This window comes from Nanorana parkeri, unplaced genomic scaffold (assembly GCF_000935625.1).
Source record: "Nanorana parkeri isolate BGI_ZX_2015 unplaced genomic scaffold, ASM93562v1 scaffold1361, whole genome shotgun sequence".
Taxonomy (NCBI): domain Eukaryota; kingdom Metazoa; phylum Chordata; class Amphibia; order Anura; family Dicroglossidae; genus Nanorana; species Nanorana parkeri.
In genome coordinates, this window is record NW_017307629.1 from 439412 (window position 1) to 460117 (window position 20706).

Consider the following 20706-nt stretch of genomic DNA (forward strand, 5'->3'; position numbering starts at 1 on the left):
ATTTTTTTTTTTTTTTTTACTTTTCAGATTGTTGTAAGTATTGTTGTGTTCCTAATTCCAATAACGCCTGTCTCTGTTCGAGCGGCTCTCATGCCAGTCCATGTGTATGGTGGCCTCCTGCTTTTTGGCGGAGTGATTGGAACATCACTTATGGGAATCACGGAGAAGCTGATATTTTCATTGTAAGTATAGTGATAAGCTGGTTAAATAGTCAAACTATATAAGCATTTATTATGGACTACATGTGACATTTGAAGAGACATCCATCTGTGCTCTCTTCACATCTATTGACCATTAAACACTTAAAACTATATTAATACATTAGCAGTAGACACATCTAAAAAAGGTCTAGGAATATATTTTAAGCATTCTACAAGTTCATAACTATTCTTGTAGAATAGTCAGGGCCTAGGGGTAGGCAGAAGTGGCTTCAGCAGAAAAGGGAGGGTTGCACAAAGGGCAGAACTAATAACCTATGTTGCTGAGGTAGCTCACAGCTCATAGTCAGTAACAGATTTATTGCCCTCTTGCTGTACAAAAACAGCCAACTGATTGTAAGCAGTGCTCAAAATGGGGAACATCTCTTGCTTCTATCGAGCTGTCTATAGTCAGACTAATTGTAATGATTTGGAAGCTTAGCCCCCTAAAGGTCAATAGCTGCCGGTTGGGCTGAACAACAACACCAAGAGGTATGCTGCTTTAGCCTTTTCTCAGAAAGCCCATCTCTGCCAGCCAGACCCCTGGTCCTAATGCACACGCAGGAAAGTGGAAAACATGGTTGAATTTTTGCATTTACAAAAAACGTTATTATCTCTTGAGAACTACTGTATATATTCTTGAAAAAATAGAGGGGTGCACTATGAGCTTTTGGCTGCTAAAGGACATTGCACTGGCACTAAATAGTGTATGTATAGAAGAGATTGAAACATCTCTGATAAGTCTACTTGTAACAACTTATAAACTTGTTGCTTCTGTTAACACGACTTTTCCTACAAAAGAGTCTTGTAAGCAGAAGCAACTTCCAACATTTCCTACTTAGCCATTGGTCTCAGAAAACACTGATGAGACCAAAGCAGGTAAGTGTCTTACATAGCTTGTGTTTCAAGCTAGCGTTAAGCTTAATCAAACTATTGCACCATTCACAATCTTGGCCTGTGATTTATTTGTCATCAACTAGAAGTAGGGCCTGGCATTGAATCCACTTCACAATGTAAAGTAAGAAATACTATATCTGATTTCATGTTTGTCATAACTGAACAAGGGTTCTAGTTATCACATTGTACCACTCTTTTCCTGGCTTTAGTCCATGTAGGATCATACAGCTATATACTGTACTCATGTCTTTCATCACTAATATCACTTTCTTATTAATGTGTTCATCAGTTAGAGCGAGACACAGTAATCACTTAGTATGTTGAATGTGGGTCCAGTCCATGACAATCACATCAGTTTACTTATAAATTCATGAGATTCCAAGTTAAATGCTTTGGACTTCTATTTCCTTTCCTTAGAGATGAAGTAGACTGCAATTTGCATGAGGGCAGTGTTTGTTCTGCCATATATCTCTTTGAGAGTAGCTGTTTGTATGAATAGGTTTGTATGTCCGGAATGTTTGTACTAAAGAAAAATGTTTATTTAGTTTTCAATATAGTAAGAAAGGATTAGAACCTCTGTCATTTTTTTTAACAGGAACAGTTTATTACATTTTAAATACAGGGCAAAATTTTTGGCAATTATACAACTCGGGTCATTAGCAAATTGAACATTGGTTGTTAATGTATACAGAAAAGACGTCGCAAATTCTATGGAGGCAACGGATCACAGATCATAAGGTCATATAGTATAGCCACCGAGTACAACACAGTATAATCAGTAACCATAGACAGTGGCAGCAAACGTATAGAAAATACAGGGGAGGAAGGAAAAGGGAACAAAACACATGCTTCACAAAAAGCATCTTGAGGCATGAGTAAAGACACCATCCATATCATTAGAGGCTAAAGATATTCACAACCTAACTCAGTCAAACTTTACTGCTACCTAGGGCTCCAATAGAAAGATTTCCCCATAGTTACTATCAAAAAGACAATGGTTTCACCAGACAGGAAGTGAGGAAAACCTTCAACAGCAATACATACAGAAAAAGTATTTTTTTAGTAGGTCCCCTGTTTGCTCTTTAATAAACTGTTGTCAGCATGACAGTAAGTGAGTGAAAATTTGGTTATGGACATACTTGGTCCCTCACTCAAATTTTTATTGGTATCTGTGAACACGTTGGAGAGATGTCACCAAAAACAAGAGGTGAGGGGAAACCATTCCTTGGGACATGTGTTCCAGTGACAACTGTCTGAGAGGATAATCCCCCTCAATTTGGGAAATGTCCTCTAACTTACTGTTGCATCTCTGGGACAGGAAGTGAAGGGAAACTTCTCCTATGGTATACAGGCTGCAAACCATACCCAGATGGGGATTTACTCCTCCCTACTCTATCCACATCTAAAAAAAAAAGTTTTGACTATAAATACACTTTGTTCCTGTTGTTGTCATGTCAATTTTAGGTAGGTTATATGATATTACAAAATGAGTTGAAGTTCTTCAATGAAACTCAATACTTTTTCTCTGTTATTAGGAAAAATCCATCGTACAGCAGTTTACCACCACATGCAGTTTTCGTCAACACTCTGGGAATTCTCATTGTGGTCTTTGGTGGACTTATTATGTGGATAGCCACTCGACCAGACTGGAAACGGCCTCCAGAACCTACATTTAAGGAGCAATCTCCTTATAGAGAGACTTTGGGGAGTCCTCCACCAGAATACAGCAAAACAGTCAAGTCTGATGTGGAATTAAATAGCGAAGCAGCCAGAAAAAGAAACCTGAACCTGGATGATGCTGGACAAAGGTCAACCATGTAAGAACATTCCAAATGAACAAGGAATCGGCTAGAATTCTGCTTCATGGGAAGACCACAATTCTGCTGAAATAGACTAAACATTCCGCAATATGTTATTGTGTATATGACAAATGTGTAATCACTCATTGCTCGATGAAGGCAAATTTGATGACCTGATAAAAGCAGTAACTGATCACTAATGATTTTATGAAAGAGAAAAGATACAACAAAACCAAAAACAAAACTGGAGGGACTGGGTTGTATTTTGATATATCATCTGTATCACTGATATGTTTTATGTTTGATTACGCATTTGGAACAGGTCTTGAAAGCCTTACCTTTTATATGATTGTAACAGCATATATACATGTATTCTTTCTTACTATGGAATTCCTTATATTGGACACATTTGATATTATCGCTGGAGAACAGTAGAACAGCGAGTCTTTAATTATGGCAACATATGCCATTGTTCTGCTGACTCTAAAGCTAAATATTTAACTATGTGTCAATAGCATTTTGTTGTTAGGTGTCAGAAGTTTAAAAAAAAAATATGTTCCTTTTGCATTTTTCGTGAGTCAAATTAAATGTTTTAGGATTAGTATTCAAGGCAGAGCCTGGAAAATCATTGTTAAAGTAAAAAAATGAAATAAAAAGTAAAATGTTGATTGCTTAGAAATTACTGACCTTGGTGATTCAGCATTAACTTGGCTTCTTGAAGTGAAACTCCAGTCAGATGTTTGTGTGGGCAAACCATGGTCATCACTTTTTGTCATCACAGTTTTTTGTGTTCTGAAAATTGGACTGCATTTCCATTTATACTTCAGTGCTCATCTGAAGTTGGGTGCATGATGATAAACTTACTAGTTCTTTTAAGTAGATCTGGTGTTATCATACTGGAAAGAAAGCACTTTCACAATGTACTCGTAGGCCAGCAATAGAGGGAGGTTAGACCTGCAGGTAGGATATGATGCCATCAAAGAACTTAATCTGTAGAGCGTTGCAGGCAGGGCTGTCTTTATAATGAGGCAGCTTGAGGTGGTTGCCTCAGGCGGCTCCTCTAAGGGTCACGTGGGGGAAGAGGTTGGCAGGTGAGCTCTTGGCAACCTGTGACGCTCTGGCCGGCATCCCGCCCAGCTCCTAACAACCAGTGACATCAGTGAGCTGGGTGGGACGCTGGACAGAGCTGGAGGCAGGGGTAAGCCAACAAACCTTCCCTACATTCCACCGGAAAATGCTCCACTAGCACCCAAACCCTGAAACATGCTCCACTAGCACCCACTACCACTCGGATCCCCACTGCTACCTCATTCGGCTAAAAGTATAGGGACGCCCCTGGCTGCAAGACACTAACAATTACCTTCTATGGAGAACGGAGGCAGCAGAGCAGGAGCTGACACCAATTTAGCATAAGGGGAAATGGTAAAGGACCAGATGAGGTGTTTTACCTTTCCCAATTGACTGTCATCACTCAACAGATTAAGTTGAGCCTGTGTTTCAGAGCTTCAGCAGCCGAGCAATGACAGCTACGGGACCAGAAGTGATGCAATCAGCGTTGCTCCCGGTCCCATAGAGCGGGGATGAGAAAGGTGAACTGACGTTTGGTGCTCTCCTTGCTAGCTTCCCGTCGACACCTGAGATGCTGGTCCTGAGGCCGCAGAAGGGGCTGCTGAGCCAGGCACTGTACCAGACCCCTGAAAGCAATCTGGAGGCAGGTGAGCTGCCAGACTTCTGCAGCTGGCTTTACCAATATAACCAGAGCTGCCAGGTGTCTGTTTAGTCATCTACCCTGAACCGCATGTAATCATATGTATGATTACATGATGACTGCTGCTGTTATCCTGTTTTTAACTTGAATGGACACAGCGGCCGCATCTGATCAAGAGGTCCTTGATCAGATAGGTTCTTGTGGCAGAAATACCACAATGCACATACAAACCCTGTGTAAATGCAGCCTAGGTCTCTCTTGGTCACACTTGTTTATTTCCATAGTGTCAAAATACAAACCAGCACATTCCAGAGCAAATGGATCCATTCACGAAAATCCCTGTCTTCCTAAGGAGCTCACAATCTTATGTCCCTACTGCTACATGAGCCAGTTTAGGAGGAGACCAATGAACCTACCACTGTATTGTAAATTGTGGGACTGCACCTGGAGGATACCTATACAAACATGAAGGAGGGGGAAGAGGCTATGAGCTCCGGTCTTGGAGCCAGCGGGTAGGGGATCAGGGAAGTAAAAGTGCTTTATACAGCACCCCTAGACCTTAATGAGCATTTAACCCTTGCAGTGCAGGGTTAGCCCCACTGCAAGGGGAGGGTTTATTTTTTTTACCTAGATATAGGCTTTAAGAAGGATCTCCACTCATCCTCATAAGTAGAGCCGACCTGTGACAAAGAAGCTGTCACAGGTCGGCTCTATTAATTGGGAAGTGAGCAGAAACAGGCAGCCAATCCGCTCACTTTAACGTTTGTCTCCCTGCAGTGAGTGGTGACTGTCACCGATCCCCGCAGAGATTCCCCCCTCGCCTCGCTGATCCTCCAGCGCTGAGTGGAGGAATGAACAGGGGAGAGGGCGGGCACAGCTGGCTCTGCCTCTAGATAGGCAGAGCCAGCCGTCACTCACGCAGCTAGGGGGATCTCTTCAGTATAGTCGGGATCCGTCCCAGCTGCAGCTCTCTCAGTATATTGCCCGCGATATACTGAGCTTTGGGCCACGGGAGGAGGTTTATATATGTCCTCCCATGACCCTAAAGGGAACTATGGGGAAAAACACTTACCCCATAGTTCTCTTTTAAGCAAACTACACATTTCTGCACCATAAAAGCAAAAATTCATCATGTGCCACTAATACTGTATACAATCAAGGCTGCTAATCTTTTATTTAACCTCAAAAAGTCTGTCAAGGTTATACATTGTTTAAATACAAATAATTACAGTTCTACACAAGTACCCAAGATAGCCATGGAATGCTTATGTAAAGACATAAGTGACTCACCTCGTCTGATAATTTAAATACAGATGAAAGGGAATCTATCTCAGGTTTTTTTTACATACATATTAATCCATCATAAGAAGATTGTGGTAGAAGCGTTGTGATGTCTCTTCTAGAGCTCCTCGGCGTGACATAACATGCCATACACTGGGCTGCTCGCAGGAACTGTCACTTCTGGTGAATAATTGTTAGTAGCCTGTTTTTCATGGTCTCTCCCTTTTCTAATATTTTGACTATTTCCTGGATTCTTGTATTAATTAAAGCTTTCTTTAATATTGATTGGACTCTGGGCAAACATTTTTCTGGCGTGACGTGACAGAAGCCACCCTCGTGCGATGTTCTCCTCCTGTAGAGCAGATAGGAGTAGACGTCAGAGGGAGACGTGACCCCGTGTGAGACGTCACACGGTCACACTACGCGTGGCAACACTATGCAATACTGGTCGCATAGTAAACAGAACGGTGCCATATGTGTATCTTTTGCGGGCTTAAGGGGCAGCTGCTTTAGGCCCCACAATGATAACTGGGCCCAGGGCAACTGTCTCTTTTGCCCCGTGTTAAAGGTGGCCTTGTTTCTTTGTAGTGTTAAAAACTGGAAAAAAGCAGTCTGTAAATCTTAAGTCTAACTTTTTCTTAGGTGTTAATTTCAAGGTTAAATCCCAATTGATCCTGTAGTTTAAATCCCCTAATAGATTCTAGGTGCATCAAAACAAAAGGTGGGCAATGTCTTACAGTTTGTTTTATTTCTAAAGTAGCCACAGACAGAGTGGAAAAGCCTGTCCCCTGCCAGCAGCTGCAGAGTGGGACCCTTGTTCTCTGTATGGAAGCAATTATCTCATTGCAGAGGTCTGCTATGCCCCCCACTGAGTTAAACCTATAGCTCTGCAATCAGCAAAGCTCATGCTCTCCACTGATTGTAGAGCACTGACTTCAACTTGGCAGGGGGATTGCTGGAGACAAGCAGAGAGACCAGTACTTCCCTAGAGATACCAAGAGTCCCACTCTGCAGCTCCTGGCAGGGGTCAGGCTTTTCTACTCAGGCTGTGGCTGTTTTAAAAAAACAAAAAAATCTGTAAGATTTTGCACACTTTTTGATGCACCTGTCATGTATTTATCTAATTTAAACTGAAATTTCAATTGGGCTTTATACAACGCTAAAACCTCTGTCTGCTGATGCAGTACCACAGGTGTAAAGTTACCTATGCACAACATATACAAGTAAAATAATAAATAAAATGTGTTTACAAGGAGACACTTTTTAAACAGTGGCACCACTCTCATACTCTCCTCAGAGAAGTTCAGCACATGATCCTCGGTGTCCTTATGCTACTCCTGCTGCATGATATCTCTCCTAGAGCTTTCACTGGTCAGCTGTAAGGCAGCAAGTGCAAAACAGTGCTTCATCAGGGATTCTGATCCCTTGCATCCCCAAATGAATCTAGAAGGCTGTGTACTGACTGATCATGCATTGTTCTATGCTGTGTCTCTGTGTGGAAGCTATCTTCATAAAGGAGCTGGGCTTTGCCTTCCCAAAATACACCCCCCTTCCCCCCTCCATGACTTGTGAGCAGCAGGATAGGTGGAGAAAGCACAAATTAAAGTGATATTAAACCCTCCTTTTTTTGAAAAATGTTTACTCCTACAAGGAGACCCACCTTTGCTGGAGGCTGTTGCTGTTTTTCTTTAAAAGTTTTTAATTCCTTGTTTCCTAATAGGTCCCAGCAGCAATCTTCCCCCTGCCCCTGTACGGGTGCCACCATTGTTCTAATGGAGGCACCTGTGCACGCTCGTGCCTGCAGTGGCTGTGTGCATCCATAGACACACACAGCCCTGTGGCAGGCCACGCCCCTTCTCTCTTTGAGAATGAATGAAGCAGGAAAAGGGAGATCCTTACACTGCATGTCCTTATGTACAGCCTTCTCTCCAGTAAGGATAACAGTGAGTAGCACAGTACTGACATTACCAAATCTCACCCCAAATCTTGTGAGACTAGCAGTTGGCTTAGAGGCAGTAGGACATGCCTTAGATGATCTCACACAGATATGCAGCTATTATGTTACAGAATAGGAGTGCCTAGGTACAGTCACATGCCTAGAAGTGCAGTTATTTTTCAGTAGGAATTCCTGCTTTGTCTGTAAAAGTTGAGGGTGAATTACTCCACAGTGCCTGCATCTACAGAGGTTAGTGAAGGCTTGCTTGTAAAGAATATGCAAATACTTGAATCTATATAGCCTGGTCACAGTCACACTATAGGAATTTTGGGTCAAGTTTATTATTTTTTATCTATACATTTTTTAACTGATGTTTCCTATCTATGCACTGATTACACATAAGTCACAGAGCATTATGATTCTAAAGAGAGAGCAGAGCAGAAGCTGTCTGCTTTCAGACTCTAATTGAACAAAATACGCAGAGCCATACAGAGACACAAGGAGGTGGGAGGTAAGAGGCATGACTCACACCTCTGACTCATTCAGCTGCATGTGTAATTTGTGCTTGACCTATTAAAGCTCTGAAAACAACTGGCTTTATATCAGGTATTAGCCTAGCACACATACAGTATCTGAACTAGCTTATAGCTACACATGCTGGCTGGGATTAGTCATTGCTACATATTATTCAATGTTTTCCTGACTAAAATTACATTGAAAACCTGCAGGCTGTGGTTCCAATTTCCTATGTAAAGCATCCCAGGGTTACAGGCTACTGGGGTGCCATGGACTAAGCTGTGTGCAAGTATCGGGGTGTGCCTGTTTTTTATAACAGAAGGCAGCTAAACAACATTGCACCTCACAAGTACACTTCAAATATATAGTAATGGTTCCTTCAAGGAAGTTGTCCACACTGAGTAACTTTCTTCTTCTAGTTTATTTCAGAATAATGGTAGGACAAATGACACATGACAAATGAGTGCTGATCTGAATTACTGAAAATACCTGCTGACCTTGCCAGAAATATAAGTTCAATGGATATTGTCACTTTCTGTGACCTAAAAATGAAAGCACAAACATTGTTATCTTCCTTCAGTAAACTACAAATACCCCCACCCCCATATAATGGAAATGAAGCAAGGGAGACATGTTTGAAGACAACCCTCCATAGATACAGTGGAGGTGTGGATGAAGCCACCTTATGAAAGAAATGTGTTATTTGCATGATTATCAAGCAAAAATAAAGGGAAAAATGAAAATGAATGCATCCACCTCATCTACGGAATGGTAAGCCGGAATATATAAAAATGGTAGTTTTGGGTTAATATATGCTGTAAAGATAAATTACAATGGTTTTGATCCAAATTTATTCTTTCCTGACTATTCTCCATGGCAGCATTAGATATTATATTTTAGAGGGTCTTAGGTGGGCTGTGCAGGGTCTCAGGTGGGCTGTGTGGGCTCTTAGGTGGGTTGTGCAGGGTCTTACGTGGGCGGACTGTGCAGGGTCTCAGGTGGGCTGTGCAGGGTCTTAGGTAGGTTGTGCAGGGTCGTAGGTGGGCTGTGCAGGCTCTTAGGTGGGCTGTGCGGCCTCTCATGATGGCTGTGCACAGCCCACCTACGGGTCCATGTACCCATTGGTCCATGTACCCATTGGGTCCATGTACCCTATGGGTCTATGTACCCATTACACTCCTGACCGCTCATCCATTAGAATAACATGAGTGCAACGGTAGTTGACGGATGGCCACCGTCTCAGTAATACAAAGGAATATAGACACTGGCACTCCAATGGCAGGTAGAATACGTCTATTTATTGACATACATGCAAAAAAAGCAGCGTAACACACTTAGTGCGACGTTTCGGGGTCACGTAGGATCCCCTTCATCAGGCAGAAGAAGTGATGATAGCTGTGCAGGGTCTTAGGTGGGCTGTGCGGCATCTCATGATGGCTGTGCAGGGTCTTAGGTGGGCTGTGCAGCATCTCATGATGGCTGTGCAGGGTCTTAGGAGGACTGTGCGGGCTCTTAGGTAGGCTGTGCGAGGTCTCAAGAGGGCGGTGCAATTTAAAGCGTCAGTATTGATGCTTAGTATCGGGTCATTTTCACTAGGACTCGTAAAAATGCTCAGTATTGGCACTGATACCGGTATTGGTATCGGTTCATCCCTAATATTTACCCAATTTAACAAGAGGACTTTTATTTTGTAGTGCTTACCATAATAAAGAAAATATATACAAAACTATTATAGACGCCCTTTAGGATTGTGCACAAAGATCTTTGGCGCCACCTGGTGTTTACCACAGTATATTACTGACAACAAAGTCCAGGGCTGCAGACAAGCATGTATTCGGAGCTGTAACTTGAACCTGGGTTCCAACTATAGTGTTATAAATATATTGTGCTTAAGTCTTTTATGCACATTTCGCAGCATTATGCTGCACTTCACTGCATTTAAAGTGGACATCGTTTACACATGCATGCACATGGGGGTAAGTTTCTTCACACTGACGGTTTACATGCACAGACATCCCAACCTGCAAAACTTTATTTCAGAGAGGTGCCCTTCTCATTTCAGGGAGGGGCCCTTTGTGTTTTGTTTTTTATTTTGACAACGGCCACCGTCAGAATAAGAGAAAAAACAACATATAGCATGGAAATGAATCGCTAGGCTGCTATTGGCTATTTCAATTTGCAATAGTCAATAGCAGGCTAGCTATTGCACCCACCCACTGCTGCTGTCAATCAGCAGAGGAGGACCTGAATGAGAACTTAAGGTCCACTTCTGTTGATTGACAGCAGCAGTGGGCAATAGCCAAAAATTCATAAAAATTCCAGGATACACACTTGGAATGCATTTAACCCTTTGCAGCATCAACCCTGGTTTGTAACTAAAACCATGAATCATTGCAAAAAATTACCACCCAGTAAGGGACAGAATTAGCTGAAAAGTAGTTACTTCACCGACCAAGAGAGTTTACTTAACTACATTTTTATGAAACAAAGTTAAAAAATCCAACAATAATTAACTAAATTTATAATTAATTTAAAATAAAATTAAACCCAAACATCGCATCAAAGAACCTCCCCAGGTTAAAACTTTGGCAATGCTGCCAAACATGCACACCCACTCATTCACTCACAACTATTGTCACCATGACTAGAGTTGGGATGCCTGGATTCAGGGACTTAAGCCAGCGCACGTGTAAAAGTCGGTACTTGCATTTATCACATGCACACCCACTGTCGGTATATTATGTCTATACCCTTAGTTCTCAACTGGTGGGTTGTGACCCAAAAGTGGGCTGTGACCCCGTGTTCAGTGGGTCGCCGCATGCATTGCACTTTTCTAGTGGTGAAGCTCCTCAGCCTCCCCCTAGTGCAGCACTGTCAGTTCTCATTCAAAATATGCTGTCCGGTGCTGAGTGTCAGCTTGAGGTGGGGTGGGATGGGCTATGGCCGTGAGAGAGCTCCATCCATAAGTGCATTGCTTACAGCTCCCTCACGTGCACTGTAGAGGTGCCTGGACCGGAGTGACATCACATTCTTCCTCCTGGCACCTCCTCTACAGGGCACACAAGGGAGCTGTACAAGCAATGCACATATGGATGGAGCTCCATCACAGCACAGCAGCCCACACTGGCCCCCAGGCTGATGATCTACACCAGTTCTCGTAAGGTACGGAGACTGGGGGGTCCTTAAATTTTTTTACATTAAAACATTTTTGATGTGTGAGATTGTGTCTGTGGTTGTGTATGTATGTGTTTATGAGGGCCCGTTTACACTAGTACAGTGGGTTAATCGCATTGTACTGTGTGATTAACGCACTGTACCACGCAATCGCACCTACCGTGTGTTCTGGTGTGGGAGGTGTGTTGTGTTGCCATTCATTCCAACCACAGTTCGTATGTCCGCACCAGAGCGTGCGGTACCCTAAAGCCGTACATTCCTTTGCAGTGCGACTTGGGTCGCGAACTAATGGCCGAGGACAAATGTGGGTCCTGAGGTTACACAGGTTGAGAACCACTACCATCCTATGAACACATATATGCAACAGCCGGGGCTCCCGGGTGCTGCAAATACAAATGTATTTTCCACTGTATGTCCATACGCCTGTATTTGTGCCCAGGGCAAAGAGCCCTAACTGTCCTGATCACCAATGTCACCGGGAATGAAAGTGAGGGTTAATCCAAAATGTTATGTTTCCACCAGCACAGGGATAGAGGGAAAGCTTCCAATGGTGATGTTTGTTCCTGTGACAACTGTCTAAGGGGGATTTCCTTCTCATTGAAAAGATATCTTCTCACTTCCTTTTGAGTCTACAGGATGTGAAGGCAAATCTCTCTAATAAGATACAGAGGGCAAAGAAAAAAAACTGACAGTGGTTTAACCCCGCCCTGCCCGATCCAAAAATGTTTTTAAAAAAAATGTTTTTAGATATACTTTAAGTAATCAAGCTAAAAAAAAAGTAATAGAAAACTTTGTAGGAAAAAATATGTAAAAATCGTCTTTAGAACTCCCAGTCTTTGCCCGGGGGCATCGACTGCCATGCCAGAGACTTTCACTCATTGTCACTTATGGATTTTGTCTTCAACAAAATGGTTTCCGTCCTGGAGACATACAGGAAGTATAACGCTGGACATCTTGTAGTCAGAACGCGGCTCCTGTCACTTCTTGTGGGTGACGTAATTTTCCTTGCGCTGTTTTGGCTATAGTGGTCCCTCTGGCTCGCCGTACATCATCCATCCCTTGGAGTGTATGTGGCCGGTAACGGGCGGGGTTCTCGGGGATTCTGTACGGCCGTGACGTGATTGGAGCCGGTGGGAAGTAGTGAGGTTGGTGAGCTGGTGGTTCTTACAGTGTGGATGGTTGGGTGAGGAATTGTTAGGACGAAGGTAGGAGTGAGGCCTACCGGCTGTCATTGTTATGGGCTATGCTCATCCTGATGGGTGGGGACAGGGAGCCGGGACAGTGCATGGCATGTACAGGCCACATATGTCCCTTGTATTCCGTACTCATCATATAAGAGAACCTGTCATCACTGCAATTTACATGAAGTGACATTATGTATAAGATATGAACATGTTGGTGATATAAGCCATGATTACTCCATGTCCTTCTCCTGGGACCATGCAATGCAATGCTGATCTGAGGGGACATCCTGTACTTTATGTCCCTGTGTTGCATTCTTGCTTCCTGGCTTGTCTTTGGAATCTGCCAGGTCAGGCTATGCTTTCAATGAGGATGATGGAGGCCTCTCTTACAATGACCTGCAACTCCCCTTCCCAGCTTAGACAGGAGAGGAGTATATGCAAGAAAGGGCCTGATGTCACAAGGGACAGAGATGTGTTTTAATGAAGGAAGGAGGAATCTGACGCTCAGATGAGAGTGGGTCTAGCTGGCTCTGAGCAGCATAGGGGCCAGATTAATTCAGCAAAGTGCACTGAGTAGTCATCATTGCTACCAATGTATTTATTCCTTAGAGACACACTGCAATTTAAAGGCGTTACAAAAATGAAATAAATGCACTCGCATCAATCCAAATTAAAAAAGGTGCAAGTATTACATCTGTACCCCCAGAACATTGCAACCGTGATCAGTGCATTGCACTCACCTCTGCATTGTTTACATCCCAGCCCCAGGTACAGACCTTCTGTTATGGAGGAAGTGATCAATGGGCTACGGGTGTGGTGATGTCACAGCCCTTGTGCTCTATTGAAATCTATGAGTCCCTCTGGGCAGTGGCAGATGGGACTTCTAGTCTTTTCACTGCGCCTCTCTGTGATGGTGACATCTTTGTATGCAGTTTACAGTCTGCATTCTTGGATGACGGACACCCTGCATGTCGTTTACAGTCTGCATTCTGAAATCCTCTGCACAGTAGAGATGATTAGGATACAGCTCCATTCAAGTGCGTGGGCAGATTTCAGGTTGCAGGGTGGCCACCTCCATCACAAAGAGGTAAGCAGCTGTGGGCAGGGGGTTCTAGGTAGGTGACGGAGTAGGTGGGCTGCCCTCAAAGTTTCACAGAGCTGTGAAGAGTTGCTGGTGTAGCAGATGTTGTAGGAATACACATTCCATCATACTGCCATAGCTACCATTCAGTGCTTACATTTCTGGTTCCATAGCATGTGGAGGAAGAGCACCTCTTGCCCAGCCCATGTTTTGGTCGTAGCCTGCTCTCTCCTTTCTCACTAATTAAAAAGTGTTTATAAAAAAGGAGAAATATTTAGCAGCTTACTAGTCCTTAGATGCAGTTGCTGCACTTTTTCAGGCTTTCTTTTCCCATTATTTTCCACTGGTGACAGCGTAAGTAAGACGCTTCCTGTGCTAAGGTGACAACGTTTACTCCATTGTACACTATGAAAAAGCAGCATTTTCACTGTGGGATAAGAAATGTGTGTTAGCACTACAAAGCAACACCTTCTTTCCTTATCTCTATAACATGAAGGGGGAGTTTTGTGTAGTTAAGAGGTCACTTAAGCAAGGTTCATAAGACTGCTTTAGATAACACTGAAGAGTCAAGAGGAAGTCACAAGCTCACTATATTTCTGGCAAATGCAACACATTTTTTTTGCATTTATTGAACGGGTATTTCCCAAACTCCCAATAAGGAGAAGTTTCTTGTTTGGGTTTATATACCCTTCAGGTTAAGAGAAGGGCAGAGTCCATTCAGGGTAAAGTGACAGTGCACCTGTTACAAGTTATATTCACCTTACCATCACTTGCTCAATGCTCCTGCCTTCATCACAGCTGGTGACACTACCTGCTACTTCTGGGTATGGAGGAGCATTTGACCTCCTTGAGTGTGACATTACTCGGGTCTACCAGCCAATCACTAGACCTGAACACTAACACATGACTGGGGAAGTAACGTGGCTGCTCCACTTAGTGCCTGACGCCAGCTGACACCTTGGATTTAAAGTATAGCTAAGAAATCCTGTATTGTAGTCTAAACAAGTCCCAAATCCAGTTACTATGTGATGCACAAAGCTCATGAAGTAAACAAGACTTTTTTTTTTTTAACCTTTCCTGACTGAGTCAAATCCTCCTTCATTTGTATCTCTCACGCTCCCTCTCCCAGACACTGCAGATCACAATGTAAGGAGTTTAGCAACAGAGGCAGTGTTGTCAATCCAGAAACCAGTGGGCGGGACTAGATGTGACCAGGAGTTGATTGACAGGCTGCAGGCTTGTGAATCAACAGTGGCAATGCTTCCTAGTAATATCTTCTCATCCCACTGTAGTGCAAGCAGACACAGCCTACATGAGGGCGACAACTCTGCTCTGAATTCAGGAGCAGTGCAGTATGGTTGCCACACCATCACAGGAGGCTGAATTAGGTGGAGTTCACTGACGGGATCAAAAGGTATTTGTGGGACTTTGCAGGGGGACTAAGAGAAATCTGTAATGCAGATGCAATTATAATGAAAATGGGTGGAAAATTGTTGGCTGAGCAGTTACTGCTGCCAATCAGATGCAGTCACTGTCAGTAGCCCAGAGCGGGAGATTGGTCCATGCACAAGGTTCAACATGGATGGTGGAATCTGTTTTATAATTGTATGGTCAGCTTTACACTGAAGTACGGGGAGAATGTTCCTCCTTGTATTAGGGTCCCCACACACCTTACGATTATCGTACGATAATCGCGGGGAAATCCCGCGATCGTACGATGATCGTAAGGTGTGTGGAAGCCGTGCGACCTCTACTACTGTAAGGTCGCACGACTTTAAACTTACGGACATGTTTGAAAACCCGCCGAGCATCGTACGATGTTCGGCGGGTGTGTAGCATGTCTGTACGATAACAGCCGCACGGGCCGGTGTGCGCCCGTTCGGCATTGTGGTCATCGGAAGCCCGCCCCTCAGGGGGCGTAGCTTGCGATCATCGCAAGTACGATCTGCCTATGCAACATAGGCAGATTGCACGTTTTTTTAAGTACCTTACAACCATCGCAAGACAAAAGTCTTGCGATGGCTGTAAGGTGTGTGCCCAGCCTTAGACAGACTGACCTGGGTGTGGTGACTGTGACTCACTTATCTCCTGTCTGCGCTAAATATAATATATTCAAGACCAGCTTAGTTATCACTTCCAATGTAAACTCTTATCTGATGATGATATCACATAATATACATTTTATGTTCTACAAATACCTTCCTGGCACTAAACCATACATTTGATGTCAGTGGGGCATTGACTCCCAGCTGATGATCACCACATGTATATGCACTGACTCCCAGCTGATGATCACTGTGTGTATATGCACTGACTCCCAGCTGATGATCACTGTGTGTATATGCACTGACTCCCAGCTGATGATCACTGTGTGTATATGCACTGACTCCCAGCTGATGATCACTGTGTGTATATGCACTGACTCCCAGCTGATGATCACTGTGTGTATATGCAGTGACTCCCAGCTGATTTTCAAAAAAAATATACATTTTATGTTCTACATATACCTTCCTGATAATAAACCTTTTATGTTCTGTCAGTGGGTCCCTGACTCCCAGCTGATGATCACCACATGTATATGCACTGACTCCCAGCTGATGATCACTGTGTGTATATGCACTGACTCCCAGCTGATGATCACTGTGTGTATATGCACTGACTCCCAGCTGATGATCACTGTCTTTTGGTAGTGATCACTCGGGAAAGCATAATTGCATATACACTGGTGAAGCTTTTGGATTATTTGTTTCACTTTGTGTGAGTGAATGATATCCTGTTTCGTTTTATAAACATTGACAGTGTTTGTTTGGCTTGCAGGTATCAGTCTGAAGTCCTCTGCATTCTGAAGGGTTGCAAGGTAAATTCATCAGCTATTGCCAAATGTTCTCAGAAATCTTGATGCTGAAGTGTTTCCTGTAAGAGAGAATCTAGAGCCCGGCTGGCACTGTTTGGCCCGTGTGGACCGTTTTTGGCCTGGCAAGGAAGGCGTGCGAAGGATATTCACAGGGCTAATGGAGACCTGGAGAGAAAGAACAATTGAAATGTAGTTAAAGCTTCTTCAGGCTCCTTCAAGTGCTGGTCTTGTGACTGAGGCATTTGCTGACATGATCCCTATAGACGAGTGTAATGCTAAATTCATTTGGCCAATCCTCTGCTTTAATAGACATCTTAGGACAAAGACTTAAGCTGGCCATACACTGTTTTCTGAACTCACCAAACTGAAGATTAGCTGTCTTATATGGAAGATCTAGAACTGTAACTGTACCGAATAAAGTGTACCATTTATTCTTGAGTTCAGTAACAGTGCATTTTCTACCATGTGACTTTTATTGCTATGTAGTCCAATAGCTGTATATCTGCAACGTGAGATCATCTAAGGCACTGCTGCCTCTGCTGGTCTCTCACAATTTGGAATGAGATTTTGTGATAGCTGAGCTGCCTACTGCGCTCCTCGCTGGAGAGGAAGGTGTACCTGAGGTTTTGTAGTGAAAGGATCTCTCTGCTTTTGCTTCATTCACCCAGTGGATTTCTCCCACCTTGCCTCTTTACAGGCTCCCTATGTATCTGAAGTGGATCTAGACTTTGAGTTCTGGACTCCAGACAAACATTAACCACTTGAAGGCCATAGTGTTTCACCCCCTTCCTGGCCAGGCCATTTTTCAGTATTCAGCGCTGCCGTACTTTGACTGATGTTTATTCCGTCATGCAACGCTTTACTGAAACGATTTTCATACCATTTTTTGGGGACAGATAGAGCTTTCTTTTGGTGGCTTTTATTCACCACTGGGGTTTTTATTTTTTACTATATAACAAAAAAAGTACCCTAAATTTTTTAAAAAAACATGTTTCCCTATAAAATGTTATGAAACATTTTTTTTCACCCCAATTTTTTGGTAAAATATAAAACACTAATTACGGCAGTTTATGGGTTTTTTTTCAATTTGAAATGGAACTAGTAAATACCTGAATTTGAATTGATTTCATCCTCTTGTATTCCCCTGCACAGCAGCACTCAGATTGGGATAAGAGGAACAGCACCAGGAGCCAACTGGTGTCCTGCACATGTACTAGAAACATTCTGATGGGAAGAGAGATGATCTCATCAGTCTGTTGCTGCTCTCTTACTGTCCAATCAAAGGTTGGGGCAGGGTGATCTGGCTGTCCTGCCTTATAGGGCTGTGTTACTTTTCAAGATAGGACAGCTAAGGCCTGGTATAGCCACATATATTTCTCCAATCATCTTCCAGGCCAGCAACCTGAGAGATGATTGGCTCCTCCTTCAACAGGAAACACAATTACAAAAGTGGTTAAATACCCTCCCACTCCTCCTTACCTCAGTTTTTTTGTTTCCTACCGTCCGGGAACCTTCGTCACTTTTCTTGTTTTTCCTGACCGGTTGGCCTTGTGGTCACGGGTCTCCCCTCTGGGCAGCTCTGCGAGCAGGTCTTCAACACTACCGGCCGTCTTGCTGTAGGTGCAGAGGGGTCCCTTTGTCTTCTCCAGGGTCCTCTTCCTCTTGGTCCATGTTGGGGGACTGGGTCCTGGAGTTCCCCGGCGATGCCCTATCCCGACGACTTGCCTCGGTGAGGTGGCTGGACACTGGGTCCGGCGTCCGCGTGTGAGACGCGGAAGCGGCGTGCCTTGCGTTCCAGCGAGGTCGGCAGTGTATAATGGATTCCTCCATCAATGCTTACAAGCCTTGATGGAGGCATCGCCGCTGTTTCTGTTGTCAGAATACCCAAACGGAGCTTGCAGCTGAATTTTCCAGCCTGCACCTTCTATCTGCTGATCGAGGGATGCCAGTCGGAAGGATGCTGACAGCGGCACCCACTGTGCGGATTTCAGATGGTTCAACCGGAATTCGTACCGTGTATACACAACTAAAGGCAGCTCATATATGTATTTCAGCTGAGCTTTTTGCTCTGTCCTGGAGTTCAACTTGACCTAAAGCAAAGGAAAAATGAATGCTACAAGCTTCTCTTGTGAATGCTTTCCTGACATGTCCTTAATTGTCAGTTTACTTCACTTTTTCCACATTTCATGAAAGTACAACAGGTATGTAGCTTGGTGCCTGACGTGATGGGGTATACTTAAACGTTTCTAGCCATGAAGGACTGAGTCATTATGATGAGACTGACCGTTCCCTCTAAATGTAGTGTCTGCTACATGAACGTTTCCGTCTTTCCTCATCGTCTGCTCCGCTAAGCTGTAATTATTGTCTACATACAAAATGCTGCCTTTTGAAGATTCCTCTTGCATCCTGTCTGTGAGCACCTTTTAATGTACCTTTCTAAACACACATACCTCAGAAGCCACTGTGAGGCTGTAATGTTTTCCAGTAATATTGTCTTTGATGCGCTCTCTCTCTGGAACAAAATTGTTTTACTTTATCAGGCTATCTGTCAAGCCAGATGTCAGTTTCCCATTTTTGGATCACACTTCTGAAAGCAAATGTAAAGTGCAAAATACACTCTTAGGCTATGTTCACACCTAGGTGACACCTCACCGCGTGGCAATCGTGCACGCAATGGAGTTGCCAATGTGTGAACCGAACGCGCTGTGGGTTTCCTTATTTTCTAATGGCACCCCGGGCGGATCGCACGGTTTCCTGTTGCGACTCCGCCCGTGCTTCCGAACACGGCTAAAACAGCCGTGCGTCGTGTATGGCAAAAAAAAGGTACTTGTACCTTTTTTTTTTCTGCGATTGCCACACGGATGTCACCCCATTGAAATCAATCGCTGCCTGCATTGTGCAGGACCGCACGACACCCGGGACGCGCGCCCCGGGTGTCGTGCGTTGTAGTGCAGGTGTGAACTTAGCCTACAGCAAGCACCTTTTAGGTGTCCTTTTTACCCCGGCAGCCCAGAATGATCAGATGCTCTGCTATGTGCATGATTCCTGAGTTGATAGGTTGAATGTCTGGCCTGACTGCCTTCGGCCTTCTAATCCTCACTGTTGGCCTGTTACAGTACATGTAGGATCTATGTCCGTACGTCCAAGGGCCTGGTCTGTCCTGTCCATGTGCAGCGTGTCACATGCACTCCCGCCAGCCCAAAGTGATCCTCCATTCCCTGTTCTTCCTGGTTGCAGGGGGAGGATCCTGATAGCAGAGGCTTCTTCTGCCATCAATTCAACTGTTTGGCCGAGAGGAGGGGCGTGACCTGCTGCAGGGCTGTGTGCGTCCATGGAAGAACGGGTGCCTCCGCAGCAGCTGCTCAGCTGATTGCGGCACCCATGCAGGCAGCGGAGGGATGAGCGCTGCGGGGACCCACTAGAAAACGAGGAATTAAAGGAGAACTATGAGATGAGTGATTTCCACTCACCTCATAGTTCTAGCCGACCTGTGACAATGAGACTGTCACAGGTCGGCTCAGTAGATCGGGAGGTGAGCGAACACATACAAGGTTCGTTCACCTCTCGATCCTGTCACGGCTCTCTGCCGTGACAGGGGGAGGGGGCTGGATTCCCCTCCCCTCTCCCCGCTCCGATCTGCCAGCGCTGACTGGCGGAACGGACAGGGGAGGGGGCGGGTACAGCTGGCTCTGCCTCTAGATAGGCGGAGCCAGTTGTCACTCACGCAGCTGGGCGGATCCCGTCATCTACGTCGGGATCCGCTCCGGCTGCGGCGTCTCAGTATACCGTGAGCTGTAGCTCGCGGTATACTGAGCTTAGGGTAACGGGAGGATGCTAGTTTGTGTCCTCCCGTTACCCTAAGGAGAACTATGGGGAAAAACACTGACCCCATAGTTCTCCTTTTAAAGAAGATGATTTATGCAAAGGTGGGCCTCCTAGGTAGTAACATAAAAACAACCCGAAACTTTAATATCACTTTAAACTAAAGTGTGTGGCTCTAAGCCTTGTTCTATTCATTCCATATGGAATATGACTGATAATTCTTGAAAGACTTGTTAATGTAACTGGTACACATAAAT

At 44.3% G+C, this 20706-nt stretch overlaps 1 protein-coding gene across 1 annotated transcript in view; it reads left to right on the forward strand.

The window, feature by feature from the left end:
- LOC108797881 (cytochrome b reductase 1) overlaps positions 1-2949 on the forward strand; it is a 20486-nt gene extending 17537 nt beyond the window's left edge. The window contains exons 3-4 of the mRNA XM_018569575.1: positions 28-182; positions 2630-2949. Coding sequence (XP_018425077.1) covers positions 28-182; positions 2630-2915 — 441 coding nt within the window. The 3' untranslated portion in view covers positions 2916-2949. The remainder of the gene's footprint in view (positions 1-27; positions 183-2629) is intronic.
- Positions 2950-20706: the final 17757 nt, after the last annotated feature.